This window comes from Staurois parvus, unplaced genomic scaffold (genome assembly GCF_062004578.1).
Source record: "Staurois parvus isolate SC_StPar_1 unplaced genomic scaffold, SC_StPar_1.0 ptg001277l, whole genome shotgun sequence".
NCBI lineage: Eukaryota > Metazoa > Chordata > Amphibia > Anura > Ranidae > Staurois > Staurois parvus.
The window spans coordinates 144,582-163,544 of NW_028319073.1; the positions used below are offsets into that span (position 1 = coordinate 144,582).

General features: G+C 41.2%; 1 protein-coding gene across 1 annotated transcript in view; it reads left to right on the forward strand.

The window, feature by feature from the left end:
- LOC149437649 (A-kinase anchor protein SPHKAP-like) overlaps positions 1-18,963 on the forward strand; it is a 274,296-nt gene that overhangs the window by 102,244 nt on the left and 153,089 nt on the right. The window contains exons 2-3 of the mRNA XM_089660801.1: positions 923-1,040; positions 9,217-9,324. Coding sequence (XP_089516927.1) covers positions 923-1,040; positions 9,217-9,324 — 226 coding nt within the window. The remainder of the gene's footprint in view (positions 1-922; positions 1,041-9,216; positions 9,325-18,963) is intronic.

Consider the following 18,963-nt stretch of genomic DNA (forward strand, 5'->3'; position numbering starts at 1 on the left):
GGCAATTAGTCCATAGATCCATCTCTATTCCTCACCTGAGCCAGCTCTTCAGCCATCTTCGTGTCCAAGCGTCGGCGTGTTTTCTTTGGGAAACAGACTGTGACAGCTTGTGGATTCACAGACAGTTTGGCACTGTGCCTGTGCACTGCACCTGCTGAAGGGTCTCTCAGCATTCTGGGACCTGTAATGTGTCCCAGAAGGCTGCATGGGAAGGAGGGGGAGCTGAACTTCCACTTGGAATGCCTTGAAAATCCAACTGGAAGTGGTTTTTGTAGATACCCGCCCCTCCCCCCAAAAAATCAAGTGCCCAAACATAAAGAGTAAGGGGAGAGGAGGAAGACAAGCGGAACTTCCCCTTTTGGGTGAAGTTTTGCTTTAAAGTGGTTGTAGATCTCAGTTATGAAAGTATATCCCTCTGTAGTTTGTACTTGTCTCTAGCCAGTTACACTAAGTGTCATTTCTGTCTGCTGCCCTGTTCCTCTGCTTCCTACATAGCTGATATCTGAGTCACTTCTGACAAGTTTTTCTGACAGCAAGAGAAAAAAGGTGACAGGGCAGAGATCTCCAGCATCTTAACAAAGATGGCATATTTGAGTTGGCATGTCCAAGACATCCCATTTTATTATATTGTTACTTCTGTCTTTCATTTAACATAAGAACAAATGTGACATTAGAAAGTGTAGACTTTTTTTTTTGTTTAGACTGGAGTTGTGCTTTAAGATCAGTCACACACTTACTATCCAGAATATACAAGAGGCAGGTGTTGGCCTATTAAAGTCCATACACCAAGTAATGAGAAAGTAATTTGTGCTTGTTTTCAGTGACCAGCTGTTTCTTGGAATGATTTTTGTATTTTCATATTCTGCACAGCTGGAGAATGTCACACTGGTTAATTGAAACTTTTTCCTATCTTTAATTCCAGCAGCTGTGATATGGCAACCGTGTATAGACCCTTCGACAAGTATGGCGGAAGTGGGGGCAGCAGCGTGAATGACACTTCCACCAGTAACCTGGGCAGCTCAATCACTGCATGCAAGAAGGTAGATCTCAAATATGAGGTTAAATTGTTTCAATTTACATATTGTAACTGTCATTGTTAATTAATAGTTTAAAGTATAACTAATTCAAAGAACAAAAATTGATTATGTTGCAGCTTACCAGGCCTTAGATATTGTGGAAAGTGTTTTTTTGTCTTTATTACTTTTATATTTATTTGGATACTGCCAGTAACACACTTTTTGTCATGGGGTTGCAAGTCACTGTACTGTGTTATCATTGCCCTGTATGGTTAAACATTTGGGATAGTGATTGTTTTTGATGATAATTCTGAAAAATATCTAATAAAGGACATTTTTTATGGTCATACAACTTGGACCCTGTCTAGCACCTGCTGTTTTAGGAACTTTATTCCTTGTTATGTTTTTCGGTCACCATGCTGTATCTATGCATGAGAAGTGTTGTCACCCTAGTATTGGACAACACAACATCACCCTCTTTTCTCTTGTCCATAACACAGGGCAGAGGGGAGACATTCTGCAGTCCTTAGACATAGATGGAAATATTATACCTGCTAACAGTGTAGTACAGGCAAAGCAATTTATAATATGGCAAAATTTCTGGCAAAATGAACTGGTATGTTTTTGCAGGGCTGCTGTTAGAAACCACGGGGTCCCATGCATCCAACCTGACAGGGCCCCCTGTCCCCCAAAAAAACTGTTTACTATGCTTCAGTTATGAATGAGCACAGTGAGTGACCGGTACTGATCACTCATTGTGTTCATTTAAGAAAGGACGGGGCTGGTAAATGTGACATATTTACTGACCCTTCTCCCACTCTCCATCCTGAAGGATCCTATTGTGTGCTTGCAGCTGCTGGTGGGAAGGAGAGGAGGGAAGCTGGCAGCACTGCAGGGGTGGGGGCACACAGGGGAGCCTGGGCAGCAGGGAGAAATGTATGGTGCACAGGGAGGGCTATGGGTGCAGCGGACGGCATTTAGTGGAACTGATCCCCTGTATGGTTCTCTGCAGCAGGAGGGAGAGGAGAAGAAGCCAGCTTTCAACCACTGCAGAGATAGACGTACAGGGGATTGGTTCCAGTAATTGGCCCCCATTACCCTCCCTGCGCACATTCGACTCACCCAGCTGCATGGGCCCCCCAGCTGGCCTGGGCCTCGAACAGGAATACTGGTGGTACCCCCTTATCCATGACCCTGTGTTTTTTTGCTTGTATCAGCTATAAAAAAGTGCTTTCCATTCTATATTTAACAGGCCAAAGTGGAGCAAATAATAGTAGTTAACTGTTTCTGCTGAACCAACCTACTTTCGGTACATGTGTACTGGCTTTACAGTTTAAATACACTTTAGGATTCCATTCACACTATGTGCATAGATTACAGGGCAGGTGATAATACACATAAATAGGTTTGATCGTGCTCCTAGTGTTTCCCTCTAGACTACATACTACATGCAGCTATAGACATGCACCAGCCATGTAGAAAAGGGAATTTCACTTGAAATTCATTTTATGCAGTACAATTCATGTGTTTTACTGCACAATAACGGACAAAAATGAATCGTTTTTTATTCCGGATTCCCAGCTGATAGGTTAATGTAAACAAAAAGATAATGAAAAAAAATGCCCCTTTGCCCCCCCCCCCCCCAAATAAATTCATACTAAGCCCTTCAGGGCTAGTGTGTATTTTACAGTCTACTGCATAAAAAAACAAGAAAAAAATGGGATTCCTCTCATAGTCTGTACCAGACTTTTTTTTTTGTTTACAAACGATTTTATTATATGAAAGTAGACTGTAAAACAACAGCACATTTTCAAATATAACTTTCAGCAATAACAAGGCACTTTTGAATAGTACAATACAGAAAAGTATATTAATGTAAGAAAAGAAAAGGAGAAGAGAGAAAAGAAAAAAAAAATTAAGATTGCAGGAACATGAAATGTGTAAATGATGAGGTAGATTAAATGATACATCTGTCAACAATATATGCCATTCAACTTTCACTGGGAATGTTATTAATCATGCAATAAATGTCTACAATCCCTCCACGACTCCCACTTTTTATCAAATAAGTGCATCTTATCCAGTAGGGTATAATGAATGCGTTCCATGAGCATTACAGTATCAATTCTGTGTAAAACGAAGGTCAAGGGTACAGCATTGGACTTCCAATGCAAGGCAATAGACCATAAAGTGGCAATACAAATAGTATGTATCAATCTCATAATGGCATCAGAGACTCCCGGGATATGAGCCCCCAGTAAGCAGGTCTGCATAGACAATCGTACCTGGGTACCCGCCAATGAGGTAGCCACCTCAGATATCTTGCACCAAATCACAGATACTATTGGGCAATCCCAAAATATATGAACCAAAGTTCCCGTAAGATCACAGCCCCGGAAACAGAGGGGGACGTTTGTGGGAACAGTACATGTAATATTGATGGTGTATAATACCATCTGATCAAAACCTTAAGGGCCGTCTCACGAACAGAAAGGGATCTAGAGCACTAACATATGTTATCAACCATGGAATCCCAATCCTCATCCAAAAAGGTGACGCCACTATCCTCCTCCCATTTTTGTCTGTATAAAGGGGGTGTATGAAAAAGACAAGTCAAAGATTGATGATAAAGATCAGAAACAAGACCCCTACCCCTGGGAGAGTCACGGCTGATACATTCGAAAAAGGAAATCAGGGAGGATGGTATAAGGCCAAAATGTGAATTAAAAAAGTGTCTAATCTGTCGGTAGCGATGGTACTCACGAAGAGGGATATCAAAAAACTCGCGCAGCATATCAAAGGTAATGTAAGATCCTCCTCTCTGGAAATCAGATAATCTGATAAGGGAACAATCATACCACCAACGAAACGTTTGAGGGGAGGAAAAAGCTGCAACAAAAGTAGGATCACCAAAAAATGAAACCCCTGGGGGAATAAGAGAGACTAGATTCAATTTAATTTTGTATTTGGACCAAAGCGTCAGTGAATGGGTCACTATGGAGTTATGGAAGGTAAGCGATCTGGGAGAGGCTTTGGACCAGAGAATACCCAGTAAGTAGAATGGGTGTATAGACTGAGATTCAAATTTGATCCATGGGGTCTGGGAATTAATCGTCGCCCATTGTGATAGTTGCGCAAAACGGGCCGAGAGGTAATATATCCAAAAATTGGGAAGACCGAGACCTCCAGTCCGTTGTGAGCGGTGCAAAATGGATGAAGCAAAGCGTGGACGCTTATTACCCCAAATAAAATTGTTAATAATCCGCTGAAAGTGGTCTAAAAACGTTTTCGGGACCGGGACTGGATGTGCTCTGAAAAGATAAAGTAATTTAGGCAAGATATTCATTTTAACAGCCGTGACTCTACCCAGAAAGGAAATAGGGTAACCATGCCAAATCTTTAATAGAGTAGAGAGACGTGACACACATGGTGGATAATTAGCAGTAAACATATCCGAGTATCTGGGAGTGAGATTAACCCCCAAATAGGATATACGATCCATGGCCCAACGAAACGGAAAAGAACTATGGAGAGATGCACTTAGGGAATCAGGAACATTAACAGGCATAATCACCGATTTGGTGAAATTAACAGTGAGACCTGACGCTACAGCAAAATCGTTCAGCAAGGCACATAAATTAGGCAATGAAGTTAATGGTTTAGTAAGAAAAAGCATAACGTCATCAGCATACATGCTTATTTTGAAATGTGAAATTAATAATGGATAGCCAGAAATATCCGGATGTGATTTTGTACCAGACTTTTATCTAAGCATGCAGCCTGCTTTGCCTGGAAAAGGAAGTTGGAGCAGCATGTGGTTCAACCCTCTCCTGAGCCATACCAAGCCACATGCCCTCAATATGAGGGGAGGCCTTGCCAGGAAAGACATCCCTAGCACAGCACCCTGTCCTCATCATCATGGGGACAAGGGTTCTTCCCCACAACCCTGGCCTGGTGGTTATGTGGGCCTGTGGATAGGAGGCTTATGGGAATCTGGAAAATAGTAAATAAACACACCAGTGGGCCAATTGGGCTGTGTGTTTATTTACTGTTGACATACTGTTGACCCCTTACTCATTCATGTAGGGGTTGGGCCAGTATCTGGGGGCCCCCTTTACTTCAAAGGGAGTTTTCAGAAACAATAAGCCCCCCCCCTTCACCCCCAGACCCCCACAACCACTAGGCCAGTGTTGTGGGTAAAAGAATCTTGATCTCATCCACAAGGGGACAAAGTGCTTTGCCAAGGGGGATTAACTATGGGTGGGCTGTATTCCAGCCATCCACTGTCGTTAAGGATAGGTGCGGGGGGGGGGGGGATATCTAATGCTTTAGAGCTTCTCTGTAGTTTGCATGTTATTCATTGAAAGAAAAAATGTGAATGGGGAAAATACTGCATTGTGGCCACTAGATGGTGCAATGATTTATAGGAAATAAGCATGCTCCTCACCTATCTAGTGGCCATAATGCTGTATTTTCCCAAAATCACACTGTTTTTAATAAGTAAGATTCAATTCAGTCCCATTCGCACACGACAAATGTACCTGAAGTTTCACAAGACTAGTAGCTCTGCTAATTTTTTATAAATGTCCCCCTTTTGTGATGAATTTTTATTATTTATATATGCACTAGCAGCCATAGTCATGTAGTAGATTTCACAAAAGGATAGGAAATAAAAGCATGTATTGCCATGACTGTCTAAAAAGGAGTTTGAAATTCTCAATAGCCTGTTCTTAAAAAATGTGTACAAACCTATATTAGGACAAGAAGCAAAAGAATGCCAGCCCCATTATGCATAATTATCATATTGTTTACTTTAATAATATTATTATAACTAATAGAGCTGTTCTGTACATTGTGTGCTATGAAATCACTAAATAACAGGTTACCCTGTAAATCTTTAGCACTGTTCTGGTGACTAACTCGCCTCCATACTTGATGTACTACCCCTGAATGTACAGTAACAGCCCACTGTCTGCCCTCCCAGCACTGCTCATTTCACAAAGCTGATCTGCACTGCGAATTCTCAATGCCTTCTGTGAGCTTCCACTCTGCAACAATCCATCCACAGCTTGTTTTCCATTTAATAACCTATAATTAGGCTGGGTAATTCAATTAGCCAAGGCTTCGTGTCTGAGTATATAGAGATCTCATTTGGAATGGAAGACATGCTTATTTATTTCTCTAATAATATACATGTGCCATTGAGTGGTCTCTCACCAATTAACCCTTTGGATTATAGATTATCACCTTGTTAGCGCTGCTGGTTCTCTCATTCCCTGCTGTATTTTCAGATCTATCACTTGGTTAAGTCTGATGTATGAGCCATTCAGTTTCTTCTGCCCCCCCCCATCTCTATCCCTTGCACTGGAGGCCCCTGTTCCTCTTTCTAATGAATATATGTTTCAATTGAGTGGTCACAGTTAAAAGTGAACCTGTTGCCAACCTGGATATTTCAAAAGCAGAATATGAATTAAAAATGCATATGTTTACCCTCAGTGACAACTGTATTTCAATATAATAAGTAGATCTAAGTGTTGGTCATGGTGGGGATTTACACTCACTTTGTTATTTGGTCAAGTGTTTGCATGGAGATCCACTTTCATGTGTGGGTTAGCACCCCAAATGGCCAGAGGCCTAAGCACTACACTGGGCCCTACTAGGGAAGGATAATGTCTTTCCTCCTACCAGCGACGTTACTGACTATATCACGGCACTCCCACATGAAAGAAAAATATATTTGAAATATATTTTTTAAATATTCTTCCCAAATATATTGCAGTATATTTGAAATGCTACAATTTTGGCCATATTCAATATATTTCAAAATATATTTCAATAAATATATATATATACAGTGGGGATCGAAAGTTTGGGCACCCCAGCTGAAAATTTGTATTAATGTGCATAAAGAAGCCAAGGAAAGATGGAAAAATCTCCAAAAGGCATCAAATTACAGATTAGACATTCTTATAATATGTCAACAAAAATTAGATTTTATTTCCATCATTTACACTTTCAAAATAACAGAAAACAAAAAAATGGCATCTGCAAAAGGTTGGGCACCCTGCAGAGTTAATATCTTGTACTGCCCCCTTTGGCAAGTATCACAGCTTGTAAACGCTTTTTGTAGCCAGCCAAGAGTCTTTCAATTCTTGTTTGAGGTATCTTTTGCCCATTCTTCCTTACAAAAGTCTTCCAGTTCTTTGAGATTTCTGGGCTGTCTGTCACGCACTGCTCTTTAAGGTCTATCCATAGATTTTCAATTATGTTGAGGTCAGGAGATTGTGAAGGCCATGGCAAAACCTTCAGTTTACGCCTCTTGATGTAATCCCCCGTGGATTTCGAGGTGTGTTTAGGATCATTATCCATTTGTAGAAGCCATCCTCTCTTTAACTTCAGCTTTTTCACAGATGGCATCAAGTTACCATCCAAAATTTGCTGAAATTTTATTGAATCCATTTGTCCTTCTACTCGTGAGATGTTCCCTGTGCCACTGGCTGCAACACAACCCCAAAGCATGATTGATCCAACCCCATGCTTAACAGTTGGACAGAGGTTCTTTTCATTAAATTCTGTGCCCTTTCTTCTCCAAACGTACCTTTGCTCATTCCGGCCAAAAAGTTCAATTTTAACCTCATCGGTCCACAGAACCTGTTTCCAAAATGCATCAGGCTTGTCTATATGTTCATTTGCAAAGTTCAAACGATGATTTTTGTGGTGAGGACGTAGAAGAGGTTTTCTTCTGATGACTCTTCCATGAAGACCATATTTGTACAAGTATCTCTTTATAGTGGAATAGTGTACCACAACTCCAGTGTCTGCCAGATCTTTCTGGAGGGATCGTGCAGTCAAACGTGGGTTTTGAATTGCTTTTCTCACAATCCTGCGAGCTGTTCTGTCTGATATTTTTCTTGGTCTTCTAGATCTTGCTTTAACTTCCACTGTTCCTGATGACTGCCATTTCTTAATTACATTCCGAACAGAGGATATTGACATCTGAAAACGCTTTGCTGTCTTCTTATAGCCTTCTCCAGCTTTGTGAGCGTCAACTATTTTCAGTTTCAGATTTCTAGACAACTGCTTAGAAGAACCCATGGTGCTGATTGTTGGGGCAAGGTCAGATGAGTCTGGGCATTTAAAACCTTTGAGATTGACATCACCTGGTCTTCCCAGACGATGATTGAGAACAATCCATGACACTGGCAGGTCTCAGCTTTGCAAAGGGGGCAGTGCATGCTATAAATTCTGCAGGGTGCCCAAACTTTTGCAGACGCCATTTTTTTGTTTTCTGTTATTTTGAAAGTGTAAATGATGGAAATAAAATCTAACTTTTGTTGACATATTATAAGAATGTCTAATCTGCAATTTGATGCCTTTTGGAGATTTTTCCATCTTTCCTTGGCTTCTTTATACACATTAATACAAATTTTTAGCTGGGGTGCCCAAACTTTCGATCCCCACTGTATATATATATATATATATGTCCTGTGGGCTGCATGTGGCCCCAGGGAGTTTATTATGCAGCCTGAGCCTGTCTGGAGGGATGCTGGGGTAGCCAGGAAAATGTGCAGAGATCCTGTGAAATAAAAGGTGGTGGGAGAAAGGTGTGTACTATTGAGGTCAGTGCAGGATGTGTGTGCTAATGAGGTCAGTTAATATTCTGCTTCCTGGTCATACTGGCTCTTCTGTCCTAAATGTCAGGATGTGAAAAAGCTTTCTAAGAAATTTACCAAGGGATATGGTAAGGCCTTTATCTCAAAATGAAACACTGCAATACTCTAAAAGTGCAAACAAATTAAAAAAAATATCCTCTCACTCATATGTATATTAATACCAATCAGATGAACATAATTCTTAAAGTACAATGTATTAAGAGTCCCTAATGTATGAAATAGAACCCAATACTGGAGTGTCCTTCTTCCTTACCTTAAGTGTCTAAGCTGCATATGTGAAACTTGATCAGGCAACACACGTCTATTCCCCTGAATCGTGAAGGGCATCTGTGACATTCACTTTCCCATAAGAATGCAACTTACCCTTAGCATGATACCTTCACATTATAAAATGTATCCCATCAATATGGAATCCTATATTCCATGTGACACCTGCATTTTTCTGTTTGCTCCAAAATTGTGTGTCCAGTATGTATTAGGGTTAACTTCACACGCTCAGTTTTTGTGTTGTCTGTGTTCATTCACAGGTCATTTGTCCCAGCCGACCTGCAGATTCCTTAGAATACTGGCTCCAAAATTCCAAGAACCTGAGCAGGATTGGCCTTGTAGACAGACTGGACTCTAACTGCACATCTGTAAGTAAGAAATGGTGGAACAGTTATTTGAAGGAAAATATCATGAATGCAGAATGCACTTTAGCACTGATATGTAGATGGTGATATAGGCAGTGATGTTTTGTCAATCTGTCTGTTTACAATGAATGAAGCATTAGTTCATTTCTTGTCCATTTATGTATTGTACAATACAAAAATGGCATTATTCAGGTCATCAATCTCTGCTCCCGGTAAACTCAAGTCAAAGATTAATTTAATCTCATTACTGTTGGAGACTGGCAGAACAACACAAGTAATCAGTTTCTGAAGTATGGAATTTACATTGGCTGTAACTATTATCTGTAACTGAAAAATATGGCTCCATAAATAAGGGAAGATTGTTTTCTAAATGAGAACAAAGACAGAGCTCACCATTATTTAATAACTGGCAGAATATCTATACGTCATAAATTAAACTCTCAGAACACAACAAAGTGCAGAATACAATTTACGATTGCATATAAGTGTGCGCTTCAATTGAAGCCTCAGGAGCAAGGAGATAAATTGTGTCCGCACGCACGTCCGGGGAATGTGTCAATACTGATTATAGCAAAAGTGGAGATTTTATATTCAATGTTCTTAATTAAGTTTTCAACAGGAATAGTTACAGATGGGTTAACAACAAAAGGAAAAGGACAGTCAAGTTCTCATTTTTGCAGGTTTCAATGAAATGCTTGGTAAATAGTCGAGATTTTAATCAGTGGGTTGTCCAGTCTTCCAACCCACCAATTCACTGCAACAGGGAGCTGAATTCTGCACAGAGGTGGTGTCCTTGTTTTGTGTTAATGCTAACTTAAGCAAGAGTGCAGATTCTACCCAATGTGTTTCAAACTTTTCCATCTACCAATTCACAGCAGCAGGGAGCTAAATTCTGCTGTGAGGTGGTGTCCTTGAAATGTGTCAGTACTGACTTCAGCTGAGAAGGAGTTTCTACAGAATAGGTTTCCAAATCTTTCTGCTTCACTTGGCCCAGTAAGATTGTTTCAGCATTGTAACTGCTGCACTCTGGCCTCTGGTTTATAATAAAAGAACAAATTTCAGAGTGGAAACTATATTTATTTTCAACATACTCCCCTACTACATTTGTACGCTTATCCCAGCATTTAACTAATGCCTGGAAAGCTTTGGCATAGAAAGGTTTGTCAGTACACCTGAACCATCCTAGGACAGCCACCTTAACTTCATCATCAGTGCTGAAATTTGTCTCTTGTGCAATTTCACGACAGGTTATGCGTAGATTATCCAGGATCAGGCATTCCACATGCTAAATGTTCACAGGAATGAATGCTGTGGGCTGGGAACCACCATGGCCTGAATCATCACTAATGGATGTACGGCCATCTTTGAAACGTTTACACCATTCAAATGTCTTCTAGTGTATCATCACCACACCATGCTTGAAGTCTTCTGTAGATTTCTGAGGGTTTTACACCTTTGTCAACAAGAAACTTCATCACCACATGCTGTTACAAGCACGCAATAACACTGATGTCTATCATCTTGACTATTGGTCTCTGGACTGGCCCACCACATATGCGGCGCCTATCAGTAATAAGACACACTTGCCACTTGCGTGTAGTACCACCATGTTAGCATCCAGTTTTATACCTGTAAAATTAAAAGTCCCAGTTGGACTTGAATGCCATATATATATATATATATATATATATATTCTGCTTTCTAATTGGGGTGGAGTTTACTACTCACTCCCCAAAACTCACTTTGTCTGGCATACTGAGAACCTGGAAAAAGTCATCCACTGGACTGCTTACCAGTTTGTTACTGCCAGAATGCAACTTTCCTCATAAAGAGAGCCCCCGAATGAAGAAAATATGCCCTGCTGAACAGGGAGAGGTTTTCCAAGAAAGCTTTTTAATAACTATTTAACAAGGAGTTAATACAGTTTGAAGACTGGTGTCTTTTTTTAATCATCATTCAGAGTGCCACAAGAGCCCTGAAACCTTGGGTCACTTTAACATGCCAATTCCTGCTTCAGTATTTGAATTTGACATTGTGGCGCCAATCAGCTCTTCCCTTGGCACTGCTGTTGGCTGTTGGTGGGCACTTTACTATTTATCTGCATGGAGAATAAGACAAATACATGTTAGACATACATTAGATACATAATGTGATTTTGGCAGTGCATTGTTAAAGGAAGGCAGTCAACAGAAAGATAAAGATGCTTCCACTGCTGACTTGCATTGGTGGTATAAAATACCTTCCTCCACGAAGCTAAAAAGATCATTGGTGTCAGTGGTAACTTGCCTAAAAGATAACAGGAGAGGCTCCTCTGGCCTCTTATTACTGGTTCGGCCAAACCACTTGTGTGTACTCTTAAGGCATCCAGTGCTGAGACAAGGTCATCCAGTCCCCAGGGCAAAGATGACAAATTGTACCCCCACTTAGAAGAGTCTCACAGACACGAATAAACCTCGGCCCAATAATTAAGAAAAATGCATATGCTTTTGTGAACACTGGAACAGACAGAGAGCTAACATTTTCAGCCTACCGTAAAGAAGAATTTCACTAAAAAAGTCAGCAACTGCTTGGCAAGTAGCAACTGCTCAAACAATGAACACTTTGGTGAGAAGTACGTAATGTCCAATATGGTATATGTAGTGCAGAATGTAATGTACAGAGTTCTGCAGTCAGTGTCATTTTAGGAATACATAGCACAGATTGCGGGAGTTTGAGGTGTATAATGGAAAGAGTCAGCAGTATGTTACACAGAGTGCTGTAGTCAGTGCACAAATCCTCTCCCCCCCACCCCACCACCAATCCCTCCTTCCAGCACAAATCCTCTCGTACCCCCAAATACCCTTTCTAATACAAATCCTCCTCTCCCCCAACCCTCCCATCAGAAATCCTCTTATCTTCCCCGACCCCCCTCCCAGCATAAATCATTCCCAGTCCTAACCCCTCCTTCTTGCACACATCTCCCCCCAAATTTCCACTCCAAGCACAAATCCTATCTACACCCTCCAAAATCCCCGCTCCCCCTTCTAGTATAAAAACCACCAAAAATCCTCTTACTCCCGTCTCCGCAAATTTCCTCTCCCAAAATAATTCCTTTTACCCCCAACCCCTCCTAGCACAAATCCACTTCCACACTCTACCACCCCCCTCCAAGCGCAGATCCTATCTACCCCCTCCCAAATTTCCTCCCTTCCTTAGGGTACAAATGCCACCATAAATCTTCTCATTCCCCCTCATCCTCCTCCCAGCAAAAATCTCCCCGTCCCCTTCCCAACTCCTCCTTCTGGCACAAATCCTCTTACATCCTCTCATTAACCCCCTCCAATCACAAATTCTATCCATCCCCACCCCAGTCTCTGCCTGTACAAATGCCATCATAAATATTACCTCCACCCATTCCGAAATCTCACCTTCTGACACACACCTCAGATACAGTGTGATGCAGTGCAGGAGATGTTTTTCCTACTAGGCTAGTACTCATGTTCCCTCATAGGAAATGTCAGAGCCTAGGCGAAGCTTCCCCAGCTCTGTATGATTATCATGACAGGCGGCAGCCAGGGCAATATCTGGATGTCTGGAGCTAGCGCTGCTGTTGGCGCCTCCCATACCTTACAGCGGCTGTGCTCAGAACACATGCCTTCTCTGCCCCTCATTGACCTTGCCCTGTAGATGAGATATCACTCTGCCACTGTTCACTACTCATTGTACCTTTAGTGTTCCACAGTATCCTGATTAAGAAAGGATTATTCAAACTAAAATTGCACAACGTGCTTTTGTGTTACGTTTGTAGAGATGTTGAATATTTTTCCAACCATTGTGATGTATTATTGAAATGCATTCCTCTGAATTCTGTAATTACCTTCTCAGCATTACTAAGTAACTGTGTATGTCACATGTCATCTTACTTTGTCAATGGAATAATAGTTCTATAAGAAATTACTGATAAGTAGAAAATTCTGTGGGCTCAGATCACTATGAAGCAAATTGTACCAAAATCCACCATTCAATCAAAAAGACCACCATGCTTTAACAAGCAGCTTGCAGACATGCAGCGCTAATAATTACCTGGACATACAACTGGCTATACCCAGCAACTGATTAGCAGCCCTGTCGTACTTTAAAGAGCAGCTAATATTATTTTTACATAACTGACATTTGGCAAGCTTTGGGGAGGTAATATTTAAGCACGAAGTAACTACTTTGCATTTCATGTCTATTATTTATAAATTTAGTTATTTTTATTTAAAAAAGCGATGTTTAAAGCAGATCTTGCGCTAAAGCACAAGGTCTGCTTATTTGGCAACCTACCCTACCCCCGATTACAAAGCGCTGGAGGAAAGCAGTAAAAAAAAAAAGAAAGTATACTTAATAAATATAAAAACAGTGCTACAAATTAAATAAAATGTATTAAGATTGTAAGCTCTAACGAGCAGGGCCCTCTGTTTCCTCTTGTACCAAATTGTATCGTAACTGTAATGTCTACCTTCATTTTGTAAAGCGCTGCGCAAATTGTTGGCGCTATATAAATCCTGTATAATAATAAGTGTTATCCACATGCAATTTATACAAAAACAAAGTGTGTTATATAAAATGCAAAATGTGCATTCAATACAGTCCACTGCAATCAATATATATTTCATTTATTAAAAACAACTCCAACACTGCCAGTTCAACAAAATTCACTCGATGCTTGAGAAAGATCACTGGGGGTTATTTACTAAAGCTGGAAAGTGCAAAATCTGGTGGAGCCACATAGAAACCAATCAGCTTCCAGGTTTTATTGCCAAAGTTTAAATAAACAAACTGAAGTTAGAAGCTGAATGGCTACCATGCACAGTGCACCCGTTTTAGTAAATCTACCCCAGTGTATTATCTGTTTCACCACCTAAAAGATGGCATTCCCCCTATATAACCAAACTCACCAAACAGATGTGTGATTAGTTTAGTAATATGATCAATATAGCCATTATTATTAGCTACAGGTAGTACAATAAGGCTCCATTCACATTAGTGTGTCTCCAGAGTTGCGTGATTTCCAGTGGGACTTTGGAGCGTGACTTGGATGAAAATTGTGGTGCGACTTTGATCCACCTTTACATTCACTGGACTAAAGCTGCATCAAAAGTCGTACCAAGGTAGTGCATGAACTACTTTCAAGTCGCTGCAACTTGAAGGCGCACAGATTTGAATGGCACTCATTAGGAAACATAGGGTGCGACTTGTCGTGCGACTTTGAACCGCAAAGTTCCATGGCAAGTCACATATGTTTTAATGGAGTCTTTAAGGTTGGTTGGACACTCCCAACACTCTGTATAGTGCAAGCAACATCAAATGAAGGACAGTAGAAAGGACCTGCCCCTTTCTCCCCTGTCATCCATTGAGAAAAAATCCTGCATGGTTTATACGTAACCAACTCTAGATTATTGAGCAGTGTTATCAGGGCAGGAGTTGGTCTTTTACTATATCACCCAAAAAATGCAGATATCTGACAGTCACACCGATGAGTTTTCTGACATTCCTTTGCAAAAACATGCACCCCCCACTTTCCCTTAGCACAGTATGTCTGAAAATGTGTGCCCATGCAGCCAAAAGAACATTAGTGAGGTCAGGTTCTGATGTTGGCCAAGAAAACGTGGCTTGCAGTTGACACTCCAGTTAAAACCAATTGATGCCAAAGGTGTTCAGTAAGGTTGAGGTCAGGCTTTGTGCACAGGGGTATAGCATCCTCTGTATTTGGAAATCCAGAATGTATACATACTGCAGCCCCATTGTAGAAAAGTAGGACGTTGCTGTATTGGTGTAGGACAGCATGTCATCAATGTCCATCACAATTTCTACAACACTGGGGATGTATTCATTTAAAAAAAACAAACATTTGTTTCTCCATCAAAACTGCAAAATGTGTTCTTGGCAACTAAATGGTGCAGAGAAGTAAATTTCTTTTCTATGATAGTTAGTGCCATCTAGTGGGCATACTGTATTTGGCCACTAGATGGCACTGAATATCATAGGAAGTAAGTATGCTCCTCAGCTCCTTCTAGATACCATAAAGCAGTGTTTTCTGCATTCACACATTCAAACTTCAGAGAATATAGCCTGATAACATAACATTTTGCCCCATTTGCACAGAATGCATTTACGTGCCTGTATACAAACTTTTTGTGTGTTATAGAATTACAGATAATATGGTGACAGTAATATGGCACCATCAGAGCCAGATTTATACTTGTTTTTTGACATGTGTTGCCTTTCCATGTGCTCCTCGCTGCAAAGGACAGTTATAGGTTGGGGTGATTGCCATTTGTTTATACTCCAGATTTATACTTCATACCTATTGTCTTGTGCTGCCCTTCTACTACCCCAGTGGACAGGTTTGCTGTAGTAACTTAGTAGCAATATTTTTTATGTTGTAGCTGCACTGGGGACACCAAGGATGTGGGATAATTAAGGAGACAGTAATGAGGTGATTTATTTTACCCTTGGGGCCCATTCACGCTAGAAACTGCACATCTACTGCACATTTTTTCTTTGCATATTTGTGTGTATTTGATGTGCATTTCTATGCGCATTTACACTCAGTTGGTGTGTGTTTGCATGTAGTTGACGTACGTTTTTCTATTTGCATTTGTCCTGTGAGGTCGCTTCCTTCTTTTTCTTTCCTTGGACTTCTGTGTGCACTACAATGCGTTGCAGTGTGTTTGCGTGTGTGGAAAAATGCAGTATACTCTACTTTTTGACTGCACTGCTGTGAACTATGCCTATAGGATAGCCTGGATTTTGGACTATGCAGTTGGAGTGCAGTCAAAAATTCATCCAACTGCACCTGGTGTGAAAGGGCCCTAAAGGTGTTTCCAATTTTGCAGTCAAATTTGAGAAAACCCCACTATGTTTATTCGGGGGTTCCCATTCACACAGCATATCTAAAAAAAAAAAAAAAAAAATTCTTACCTTTTTAGATGTTTCTAAGGAGAAGGTGTCCTGGCTGATTCTAAGAATTTCTGGACAGGCTTACAGTGTTTTTGTCCCAACACAGTGTGAGCTATACCTCAATAACATACAATGTAGGTGAGCGGTTTCTACATTTTTAACACTTTGTTAGAACAGACAGTATTCAAATCTAGTTTCGAGCTGATAATGAAGAACTGTGAACATAGTACAGACAGGGTTAATTATTTTAAACATTACTCCACAGCCCCCTTCTAAACATTACAAAGCACGGAGAGCATGTAAGGTGTTTTAAGCAAGTAAAAAGCATTTTAAAAAATTAATCAGCAAATTAAAAATTTTTTTAGCTATGCAATGTTTATGGGAACATGTAACACATAAAATGTAGGTGTTCTCCAAATTTGGCTGCAAAAGTAGAAATACGCTTTAAGACTCCACTGCCTGGTCCAAATGAATGGAGAACTATTATTGCAGACAGACTTGTCTAGTAGCTAAACCCCATAGAGAAGTGATGGAGAACCTTTTAGAGACCGAGTGCCCAAACTGCAACCCAAAACTCACCTATTTTTGCAAAGTGCCACTTACCACCAGCACAGAGGGGGCAAAGTGCCACTGACCACCAGCACAGAGGGGGCAAAACGCCACTGACCACCAGCACAGAGGGGACAAAGTGCCACTGACCACCAGCACAGAGGGGGCAAAGTGCCACTGACCACCAGCACAGAGGGGGCAAAGTGCCACTGACCACCGGCACAGAGGGGGGCAAAGTGCCACTGACCACCAGCACAAGAGGGCAAAGTGCCACTGACCACCGGCACAGAGGGGACAAAGTGCCACTGACCACCAGCTTTTGGCCTGCTCTGAAAAAGGCATCTGAGTGCATTTACTACCTTGTGAGGGGCATCTGCTAAAATCACAGCCAGTCCAAGCAAATATACAGTTGCAAGAAAAAGTATGTGAACCCCTTGGAATTACATAAAATGTGCATAAAATGTGCTCTGAACGTCATCTAAGTCACAACAATAGAAGAACACAGTCTGCTGAACATAATACTACACAAACATTAGATGTTGCCATGGTTTAATTGCACATAACATGTAAACATTCACAGTGCTGGGAGGAAAAAGTATGTGAGACCCTAGCTTAATGACTTTTCCCAGAGCTAATTGGAGCCAGGAGTGAGCCAACCTTGACTCCAATCAGTGTGATGATATTGGATGTGTTGCTGACAGCTGTCCTGCTCTTAAAAAACACACACCTGGTTTGGGTTTACTGGTTTCAAGAAGCACTGTCTGATGTGAACCATGCCTCGCAGAAAAGAGCTCTCAGAAGACCTACGATCAAGAATTGTTGACTTGCATGAAGCTGGAAAGGGTTACAAAAGTATCTCCAAAAGCCTTGATATTCATGTGTCCACGGTAAGACAGACTGCCTACAAATGGAGAAAGTTTAGCACTGTTGCTACTCTCCCTAGGTGGGGTCGTCCTGTAAAAATGACTGCAAGAGCACAGCGCAGAATGCTGCATGAGGTAAAGAAGAATCCCAGAGTGTCAGCTAAAGACCTACAGAAATCTCTGGCACATGCTAACATTTTTGTTGACACATCTACAATAAGGAAAACATTAACCAAGAATGGAGTACATGGGAGGACACCACGGAGGAATCCATTGCTGTCTAAAAAGAATATTGCAGCACATTTGAAGTTTGCAAAAGAGCACCTGGATGTTCCACAGCACTACTGACAAAATATACTGTGGACAGATGAAACCAAGATTGAGTTGTTTGGGAAGAACACACAACACTATGTGTGGAGAAAAAAAGGCACAGCACACCAACATCAAAACCTCATCCCCACTGTAAAACATGGCGGAGGGAGCATCATGGTTTGGGGCTGCTTTGCTGCCTCAGGGCCTGGACGGATTGTTGTCATTGATGGGAAAAGGAATTCCAGAGTTTATCAAGACATTTTGCAGGAAAACGTACGACCATCTGTCCGCCAACTGAAGCTCCGCAGAGGATGGGTGATGAAACAGGACAATGACCCTAAGCATACAAGTAATTCAACAAAACAATGGCTGCAACAGCACAGAATACGCCTTCTGGAGTGGCCCAGTCAGAGTCCTGACTTCAACCTAATTGAAATGCTGTGGCATGACCTTAAGAGAGCGATTCACACCAGACATCCCAAGAATATTGCTACACTGAAACAGTTTTGTGAAGAGGAGTGGTCCAAAATTACTCCAGATCGTTGTGCAGGTCTGATCTGCAACTACAGGAAAAGTTTGGTTGAGGTTATTGCTGCCAAAGGAGGGTCAACCAGTTATTAAGTCCAAAGGTTCACATACTTTTTCCTTCCTGCACTGTGAATGTTTACATGTTATATGCAATTAAACCATGGTAACATCTAATGTTTGTGTAGTATTATGTTCAGCAGACTGTGTTCTTCTATTGTTGTGACTTAGATGACGTTCAGAGCACATTTTATGCCCAATTCATGCAAAACTCCACGTAATACCAAGGGGTTCACATACTTTTTCTTGCAACTGTACATGTATATATATAATTTCCTTGGTAGCGCAAGCTCAGACAAGTCGCGGCTAATGACGTCGTTGCCTGGCGCCGCTACTCCATTCCAAGCATGCGTATTGGCCCCTGTGTGCACCGTTATCCAATCCTCGGCTTCTGGGGCAACTTGGCTAG